The 10,667-nt window shown below is 41.2% G+C and overlaps 1 protein-coding gene across 1 annotated transcript in view; it reads right to left on the bottom strand.

The window, feature by feature from the left end:
* Nucleotides 1-10,667, bottom strand: part of LOC137996849 (deleted in malignant brain tumors 1 protein-like) — a 59,264-nt gene that overhangs the window by 30,162 nt on the left and 18,435 nt on the right. Inside the window, 5 exon segments of the mRNA XM_068842459.1 lie at nucleotides 685-864; nucleotides 867-908; nucleotides 911-1,005; nucleotides 4,636-4,957; nucleotides 7,314-7,634. Coding sequence (XP_068698560.1) covers nucleotides 685-864; nucleotides 867-908; nucleotides 911-1,005; nucleotides 4,636-4,957; nucleotides 7,314-7,634 — 960 coding nt within the window.

Below are 10,667 nucleotides of genomic sequence, written 5' to 3'. Positions count from 1 at the left end.
GTGTCAATCCTATGATAACAAGGTATTTTGAAAGGGTTTGAAACTGGTTTGAGCCACATTAAGAAGTTGCGTGGCGACGTATCCTTGGTAATTCAAAGAGTTCCTTAACTGGTACGCCATTCGTCAGGGTTTCAGCTTATCATAGCAGTGCAGAAACTCTTCGAGTAAATTCCGAATAAATGATGGCCGCTTTAACAGCAAGACTCGGAAAAACCTGAAAAGGTGGGACTGGGATGAGAACCTTATTTGTTTAACTGACTCTATAGTTGTTCGATGGATCGATAGCGCTCTCCGCGGAATAAATACATACTACTACACATACTTAATTGACCTCTTCCCCATAGGGGCTTTTCAGGGCCAATTAATCAAACGAAACATACAGAACACAACAATTACAACTGTTAAGAATTCCACGGAGGGCAAACCCCAGTTGGCTTATTTACAAGTGCAGCTGGGCAAGTTGAACCAGGGGACTTATACCACGATCAAAATTCAACGAATGGTCAGAGCCGGGCGTCTTGAACCCCGTGCATATCCGGATCTCAAGGCAAGGCGCCCCTAACCCACTGCGGCCACACTGCCTCCTATAAATCTTTATCGAATTAGTTTTAATAGAGCCTCCCGCCACCGCGTGAACAATCGAGGCCGGTTAAAAATACAAATAGCGCTGCTTTTGGTTTTTACTTACTTGCATAAATGAACACAAGACTGACGCATCTTCACTGTGGCCACAGTTGTGATTATTCCATCCACCGTGCCCACAGCTTGCTACGGAGCTCTCGGATCCAGTACAGGCTACATTGTCCAGCCATATGGAACCAGTACCTTGCCCAAAATGAGCCCTTTGTGGAGCAGCGATGGCAAGAGGAATCCAAGTTGGCGACAAACAACGTGAGCATCATTTAGATCCAGTCATCGTCACAAATTGTTCCCCAGGTGAAATTGTGTTTTATTTCCACTCGTCCCTCACCCCGATGAGCTCCTCCAACAAGTCGTAAGTTCCACCTGTGAGTAAAACAGTTACAAACAAGAATTTATTTAGACTTTAATACCTACATACGTAATTGACCACCCCCCATAGGGGCTTTCACGAGAATGAAATACAATCCACGAAACGACAGAACAGAACAGAACAGAACAGCAACAACAACAACTGTTAAAAATCCCAAGTGTCCGTAGGGAAACCAGCTGGCTAGTTTCAAAGTGCAGCTGAGAAGCTAAGCCATACAGGGACTACCGGGGAACAAATTCAAAGCGGAGATCCCGAAGCACTGATGACTGGGCCACACTGCCTCTTTCCCTTATTAAGCTGCAGAGTCACATAAAATGCACAAAAGAATCAATTTTGACAAAAAGAACTCTACACAAAAACGTTCCTTTCGTAATTTCAGAAGATCAGTGATCGTTCTCAAAAACGATGGCTTACTTGAAGCTGTACTTGTTATTAATGCTGAAAACACAAAAAAAAACAAAACTTGTTAGTAGTGATTCTGTGAGTGCCAATAACTCAATCTGGTCACCTTTCACACTTTTTCCTTGTGATTCTTTACTGAACCACGACTTGAAATGGTTATAAATTTGAGATTTTGTATGGGACATGCACGGTCTATTTTTATCCCGCCTTTTTCACAGTCATTAATGGTTGACAAAGTGGCGACTTAATTTGCACCACTCTTCAGAAATTTATCTAGTAAACGTTTAAGGTTAATTCTTTAACAGAAATAATTCCTCTAGAAGTTGGCATTAACGAAGCGACAGAAAAAAACTGAGATATTGCAAAGAATTTGATTTACTTTCATTGTTCATTTCAGTTTACAGTGTCCCAATTAGCGCTCCACAGCTAGAACGACTAGACACTTAAATAAAGTTCCTTTCCTTTCCTTTCACAATCATCAGCTTTCCGTGCAAAGAAAGACCTGGAAAATGACAGATATTCCATATAGTTTCCCTTAATCGTCCGGGTGCGTGTCATCTCCAGAGTCATGTGATTTGTGTAATGTCAATAGACGGTATCAAAACCCTGCTTGTTAATGTGATTGGTTAACTACATAAGTCCTGATCTTAATGGCCGACTGCCAGTTATCTTTTATCCTTTTTTCCAGCGGAAATCTTTGATCTGCGTACAAAAAAATTCAAATTGCTTTAATTGTCTCTATTGGTCATTTAATACCAAATGGTTTTGCTTCATTATTTCGTGTGGAGCCAGGCCATATACCTTCTGTTTTAGAGCAATTAATAGCAAGACCCGAAGGCTTTATCAATGATTCCCTCGCCGAGTTAGAACTGAAAGTAATGCAGTCAAATCATCCGCATCTTGTAGCTATTTGGTTTCCTGTTCACCTATAAACATGTCTTCTACTTCTGTCTCCACGTTCGAGGAAGAAAGTACTCGGACACATTGCCGGTATTACAGACACAGCGTTTGATAATTCTATAGAACGTTTTAACCCAACGCATGAAATCTGCACCAGAATTTTGGTCTTTAATAGGGGATTAACGTTTCAATGTTTTTCATTGTGTACCGAACAACTTCATCTTTCGGCGAGACCAGTGGCTAAACCAGTTGGAATCCCGTTCCTAGCGGCTGCGATCACTTTGGTCAAATCCAGCGGAACCGTTACCCGTTCTGTTGGATAAGGATGACGCATGCTCTGGCCAAGAACGAGATCGGTTCAATTAAAAACTATTTCTCCGCAGATTAAGTTTTTGGTTTGTTGATCAAATTTTCAAATAGCAAGCGTGAAAACAAGTTGAACGATTATCATTCTAGAGCCCGATATCTTATAGTTGGGTTGTCTCTTGTTTGTTTCGTTCACTCGAATGATTAAAATTCAGTGTCATGCTTAAGTATATAATCTTCCCTTTTTAAAGTCCATCCCTGTTCCGCTTGTAAGGGTTTTTTTAATTGTTCCCACTTCACGAAACAACTAATTACTCCGCCTGTAAATGAAAGCGATTGGTCCCCTGATTTAAGTTCTTAAATATAACCAAGGAATGCCCTCAGACGCAGGCTTAGCTCAATCGATTGGTGAGGGTCGTTGATAGCCAGAGGTCGCAGGTTCGATTCTCAGCAAATTCAATGTTTGTTTCGACTTTCGATCCTCTGATTTTGTGCATGCAGCTGTAGCTTTAATAGGCCTTATTCACGATAGCCGCCATGTTGGTTTTCAAATTGTCATGCAAATTAGCCATGTGTTATGCTGGGGGGCAAACTTTGGAAAGGAAAAACGGCAAATTGCGGAAAATCGGCTCGTCGAATTATTGAAATAACATTGCAAAAAGTCCATTTTAGTATTTAGAATTAAGTACCTTTTATAATAATTTTATATCTTTTGATTGCCTTTGACATTTTGACTTTCTACTTCGTTATCTGCTAAAAAAAAACGCCGCAGTAACTTGTGTAATGATTGTATTTTACCGCTTAGGTGATAAACATTCCATGAACGTGAAGCAAATCATCTGTGTGGCTAAGATGTTCGTTATAACCTCTCGAATTTGTGTTGTTTATCCCCTCAGAAGTGTGTAGCTAATTTTGCATGATAATAGCAAATCCAATAAAGCGGCCATCGTGAATAAGGTCTATTATCCGTAAAATGAAGCACTGTCAGGGGGAAGGGGGAGGGGGGGATAAAGGGCGCACCGCGGTCGGCTTCTAGTGATAAGGAGCTTGCGAAACGACGACGCCGACGGCAACGACGACGCTACAAAACAATAGGTTCAGTGAGCAAAAACAATGGTTCTTAACGCTCTGCACGTGCGTTTTACATTTTGGTACATTTCTTTGCCGTCATCTCCTGAATGACGACGTGAAATGACCAAATTCAAGGCTCTGTGGAGGACGTTAGCACATGACGATGAATTTTCAGTTCTCTCTCTACGCTTCCAACCCACTCATACCAGTTTAATTCCTCGACAGTTACTACACATTTTTAACGCGAAACGACATGAAATAGTTTCGTAGTGATATGAATAACGCGAACTCGTATTTTAAAATGAAGTCCTCGTTGCCGTCGCCGTCCTCGTTTCGTAAGCTCCCTGATACTAGCCTCGGCTCGTCGATGAAAGGAACTACCGACATTAAATGAATTAACTTTATCTTTTGAAAGATACCTCGCGCAGTGCATGGTGCCAATAGTATAACTTATCTTCATAGATTTTCTGTATCTTTGTTAATTTTTTAACTTACCCAAGGCCGTAGGTCTTGGTATAGCTGAAAATCAAAGAAATAAAACTCGTTAGTGCTTTTGTAAGTGTGAGTCAATACATGTCAGGTTCAATGTCCCTTAACTTGAAAAAGAACGTCCATGGCCCGAAAAAATGGTCACATTAAGCAAAGAGTAAGTAAAGAGAATGATTCTATAGCTTTGTTAGTCAAGATTTGAGAGAAGTTAATCAATAAAGACTAATAAGGAAAACGTCGATTTTGATTTTTTTCATAACATCCACTGCAGAGTTTTCAACGTTTCTTTCTTAATCGGGTTGCATAACGATCGAATAAGTGTACAGTCAACTAGGGTGTTTTTGTTTCCACATATTGGCGCGTCATCCCCTAAATAATGATTTAGCCAGTGGATCGCGGTATCCACCTTCTGAAAAAGCGAGGCCTGAAAAGAAAGGATTCATTTTTTCTGAAACTTACTTGCAACTGAACACACGACTGACGCATCTTCAGAGTGACCACAGTTGTGACTACCCCACCCTGCGCTCGTACAGTCCTTTAAGGATCGCTCGGATCCCTTACAGCCTACATTGTCCAGCCATATGGTACCGCTACCTTGCCCAAAATGAGCGTTTCGTGGAGAATAGAGAGCAAAGAGGAATCCTTGTTCACGACAAACAACTTGGGCATCTTTTATATCCCAGTCATCATCACAAACTGTTCCCCAGGCGCCATTGTGATATATTTCGACTCGTCCTTCGCCTTTCCAAGTTCCTCCAATTAACCTTGTGTTTCCATCTGCAAGTAAAACAATTGCAAACAATAGGCTATTTGTACTTTAATAATCAGCAGTAACAAAAACAATGGATTTAGCAGTTAAGGCTTTATCTCAACGTAAGAGGGATCGACAAGACACCCTCGCAAGTACCGTGCTCTACACAGTCAATGTTAACAGTTGTAGGTGAAGAGGCAGTTGAAATCTTCAATACTTTCGGTCTTAGCAGTGCAGTCGCTATAGATAAATGTTGTGTTTAACAGGTTTGACGAATATTGTACACCGAAGAAGAGTATTTCGTGAGAGCGACATATTTTCAACATCGTAGCACAAGGAGCGAAGGAGACAATTGACACCTAATGTCACGGAACTACGCAAGCTTGCGAGAACATGAAATTTGTTGTTACACAGCCCAATGCTCGAAAAATTCGTTGCAACGTTGCGTGAAGACTTGCGGAAAGTAGAAGTTAATTCTACTTGCCATTGTGCAACGATTTCTTAACGATTTACATCACATTCGACACCCGCAGTTTGATATCCGCTATCTTCATCGACCACACGTTTTCCAAAATTTCACACTCTTCCAGCAAATGACGGAGTACATTCATCGTACAGAAAAAATATGTTTTTTGGCGTCTCAGTCATCGATCGCCATTTCAGCTTGACAAATTACAAAAATGCAAAACCGTGCCGTGCAAGCCAACTACAAAGTAAGTTCAAGGCTGCTTCTCGAACACTAAAATTGGACCAACTAACTGTGAGAAGATAAAAGCAAAAAGCAATGATGATGTTTCAGTCCCTCGACGGGCTGGCCCCTCCGTACTTGCGCAAGCTATTGGAGAAAGAGGCACAGACCACGACTTGCGTAATTCTTTCCGTAAATTTACCCAAGCCAAGCACTAATTATTTGAAGCGTAATTAACTTTAGCTACAGTGGCGCTCTATTATGGCATTCTTTACCTGAAAGTATTAAGGGCGACTAAATCAATTGGGCGGTTCAAGAGGGAAAGCAATCGCGCACTCTCACTCGGCAATCTTGTAAAACAGTATTTTTACTCATCGTGATTACTTGTTAATAACATAGAGGGCAAAATTTTCTTAACAATGTTGATGCACCTCGAAAAACAATCAGCCAAGCGGAGTCAAAACACTCGTTCGCTCGCAAGACAAACAAAAACAAACAAACAAATAAGTCAACTACTTCTTTACGTCCAAAACGAGTACAGATGATTGCTATTTTTATCAAATCGAGAGAAAAATTAGAGTTTCATTCCGGATCCTGAACAAAGGCAACAACGATTTAACCAAATGTTAAGCTTTAGTTTATTTAATTCACCTGTGCTTTTGAGGTTTCTACCACTTGAAAATAAGAATCCGCTTTAGTTAAAAAAAAAGGCAAACGGTTTGTTCACAGAAAGAACTTCTTCCACTAAGTTTGAGCTACTTGTTCCTCCCATCAGTGACAAAATATACTGTGACCTTTTTCGGTGAGCTGCAAGATGCCTTGGTACACCGGGCAACGTGCAAGTCGATCCAAGTTTTAAGCTTTTCATGAAAAAAATCTTTTGCTCTTCCTCTTATTACTCAAAAATTCACCTTCCGGAGTATCTAGTCATTGATCCTTTATGACATTTTAGCGAATGCAACGCTAATATATTCAGAGACAAATTTCGAAGAAGACGAAGTTGTTTTGCTGAAAATGAAGGAACAACTGAACGCGGAAGCGGTGTGTTCAGCCAATCAGGAGTGGGTATTTTTGGCCTTCGACCAATCGTAAGCGAGTAATTTTGCTCTCTTCACAATCAAAATTAAGAAAAAAAAGCCCTTTTCATTGACCAATGAGCATTCAGTAATTTTGCCCTGTATGTTGTTATATAATTATAATAGTAATTTAATTCCAATGATACTAGAGCGGTTTTCAATTGAGTGTTGAAAGAAATTAGCGAATTACTTTGGTTTTGCATTACTTCACTCAGTGATTGGTTCAAAGTTCTCGCGCCAGTTTTTCAACCAATCAGAAGTGAAACCAAAACCAATTGCGGCTCGCGTGTGCACATTTTCCCGCGCTTTGTGTCGGCTACATGTAATTACTTCGAGTTTTGATTGGTTTACTGGATTGTCTCTGTCCTTTTTGATTGGCCGAAGTAATTACTTTGGTTTTGGTTTTACGACACTCATTTGAAAACCGCTCTATATTATTGTACCTAATTAGAATACTATATAAAAAACCAGTACCATTACAGCGTCGACATCTCTCCGGCACAAGGATAAAGAACCAAAAATTAAGGAGACATTGGTAGACAGTGACTGGATCGTGATTGGCCAGGACGCCTCGCAGGCGATGGAAAAAAAATAGCGCTGCAGCAGGCTTTTACTTACCCTGTAGTGAACACACCACGGACGCATCCTCATTGTGGCCACAGTTATGTGTGCCCCATGACAAATGCCTGCAATTTTCAATAGAGGACTCAGACCCCGTACATGCTACATCGTCCAGCCATATGGGACCACTACCTCTCCCAAAATGAGCACTTCCTGGAGCAGAGGAAGCAGAGGTGAATCCGAGTTGGCGACAGACAACTCGAGCATCTCTTAAATCCCAGGAATCATCACACACTGTTCCCCAGACTCCATTGTGATTTATTTCCACTCGTCCTTCCCCAATCCGGGTTCCTCCAGCTAGTCTCAAGTTTCCACTTGCTAAAAATTTAATATGCAGAAGAATTACAAAAGCTATCCAAAAGTGGGAGATCCCTGTTGTACTGTCATAAGGTCTATAGACATTTGTGACAGCATATCCTAGGGCAAAATACATTTTCACGTGGACGTTACCACAGCCTGCGGCTATTTTGAAAAAAAGCGTATATGATCTATGGTTTAACAAACCAACTTTACGCACTGGAATGACGGAAGTTTTGACAAATCATAAGAATCCATTTGCGGCTCCTTTATTACCTGAAAAGTGTGGTGATGAGCTGATTGTATCCTCTAATAAAACGAAGGTATTTGTTTCCCAGGGCCCAGCTGTTCAAAGCCTGATTTTGCTAATCACAGAAAGTTAAGTTTATGTATTGATGCCAAAACATAAAAATGCAAGGTGACAAACCATAACACCACCCCAGTGTAGCCAACACACCACGCATGCGCTTGCTGCTCCCAACCCAGCTTATCAGTTGAATCAGCTATCAGTCAGTTGTGTGGAGCTGCCTAAAACGCCCGCCTAGTGTGTTGGCTATGCCGTGCTGATGCATGGCTGCCAATTCACCGGATGAGATGGTTGTGCGCATGCGTGATGTGTTGGCCACAACGGGTTGGTGTTACGGCCAATCTCGTCCCCAGAGTCCGCCTTTCTTTTGTTCAGCACCAAGAACACGGACTCTGGCCATTTACAAATTATGCGCAGTTGTAAACGTTGAAAACCACTGTCGTTTCAATTTTCTGTGCCTGCGTAGACGAGCCAGGAGTCCGTGATTGCGGACTTCCTGCCTTGAAAATGGCCAGAGTCCGTGTTCTTGGTGCTGACCAAAAGAACAGCGGACTCTGGGGACGAGATTGGTGTTATGGTCTGTCACCTTGCTTTTTTTCGTTGACGAGCAAAATTCAAACCCTGGCGGGGTTGATATTTGATTAGCGCTATTGAATCCTCCTTCAACAATTGGGGCACTGCTTATCGCACTGCGTACATGGACGCCAAGAATCTTTGCTTTCCGGCGAAAAAAAAAATTTTGCTTAGCAACGCTTGGCTCAATCATTTACCATATAAGGTCAAACTAAGGTATATGAGTTGATAACCGAGATTGGGTGAACCAATCAAAACAAGAGAAATGCATTAACCGAGGTTGCTTTTATTATTCCACTATTACGCCATTTTACCATAAGAGAACGCGCAAAATATGAGACGGTAATACACTGTAGTGTCCCGCTTTGATCGGTTTAGAACAGAGCAAATACGAACGGAACGGGAGTTTTTCAGAAAAAGAAACACGATACAGATCTAGAACCTGAGAATTTAGCTTGTCGTCGATTGTCATTCGTTATTTCGTTTATCCAATTACATAAAGGATATTTGGCTGGCTTTTTGTGCCGTTTGCATCGTTCGCACGGGCCCTGAAGGACAGATGATCCATTTTTTGAAAAACACTCTTACCAAATAAAATTAAAGCAAAATGGCACCTTTTTTGCAGTGGAATAATAAATCTCTCATTCGATGGTTTAACATATACAATAATCCCGGACCCTTTGCCCTGTGGGGCTCGGAAAAATACTACGCAACTCGCAAAATATCCGCGCGTATTATATGTTAAGCCATCGGATAAGATGTATTTATTATATACGCAAACTGGTTGGAGATGAGAGGAGACTTTTGGTTGGTTCTCTGCTAAGCGGTCCGAATTTTGCAATACGAACCACGAAGATGGCCCGGTCATGAAGCAGCGCATATAGGTTGCCAACCTGTTCCCATTTTCCGTTTCCATTTTCTCGAGCATTAAAAGAAATTGCGAGAACTTTTTTTTATTTAGTCATGTCGGAGTTCCAGTAAGAAATTTTACTTTCTAGAACCGTTAACTGAAGCAGGTGAATTGGTAAGGCATATGGAACAGAAAACTCTGCGCAAGAGAGGCAATATATATGGGTTATTGACCAAGCGTGAACTAGGTCAAGATGGCTGGATATTGGCACGTGTTTCATTACATGGGATAAAATACTAAAAAATGATCTTTGATCTTGCGGGACCAAGCGAGAAATCCCGAGCGGACAAGATAGCTCCATCTTGCCCGCTTGGGTAGCCAATCACAGCGCGGGATTTGATTCATCTTGCCCGCTCACGGAGAAAAGGAAAGGAACCTTATTTAAGTGTCTAGTCGTTCTAGCGCTGGAGCACTAATTGGGGACATTGTAAACCGAAATTAACAAAGAAAGCAAATCAAGTCAAATGTTGGTTTATGAGGAGAGGAGAAACCGGAGTACCCGGAGAAAATCTCTCGATGCAGAGTAGAGAACCAACAAACTCAACCTTCATATGACGCCGAGTTTGGGAATCGAACCCGGGCCACATTGGTGGGAGGCGAGTGCTGTCACCACCGCGCAATCTCTGCATCCCTGTTATATATGAGCTAGTCATATAATAAAATAATAATAAAAAACTTATTGAACGAGCTTATTCAGTCTGTACTGGGAAAAATATTGGTCTCGTTCCTTTTTTATAACTTTATGGATCTCGCCTTTCAGGCGACCAATAGCGATGTTTCTCGTGACATCACCCATTGTTATTAATATGCCAACCAGAACCTAATTGACTTCTTTCTTCCGTGGTTGGCAAAGTTTAATATCAAAAGAAATGTAACGTCAATATTTGTAAACAAGAAATATCGTTATATTTTCCCAGTACGGACCTCACGCTAGTTCAATAACATATATATATCACATTCACCGAGTTCAAGCGTAAAGGATAAAGACTAGCTGTGCCGAGTTGAAAATTGTTGAGTCGTGCTCGTAAATGTTTTGGTTCATTTAAAGCAAACGTGCACAGTTAGCTATTTCAACCTAGTTCATAAGCACTATTCTTATGTATGAACATTACTTTAAAGGATATTCTTAATTAGTAAAATCCAACTAGTGGTCTATTATCAATGCTGCGTTCTGATTGGTTGAGCTACTAGTAGGCTATTTGTTATAGCCCACTAGTAGCGAAAAGCGCCGGCTTTGAAAACCAAAACAACAATTGAAGTCTAG

This window comes from Montipora foliosa, chromosome 3 (assembly GCF_036669935.1).
Source record: "Montipora foliosa isolate CH-2021 chromosome 3, ASM3666993v2, whole genome shotgun sequence".
In the NCBI taxonomy this organism is placed as follows: domain Eukaryota; kingdom Metazoa; phylum Cnidaria; class Anthozoa; order Scleractinia; family Acroporidae; genus Montipora; species Montipora foliosa.
The sequence above is the reverse complement of the archived record's forward strand: the minus strand, read 5'-3'. Positions and strand labels throughout refer to the sequence as shown.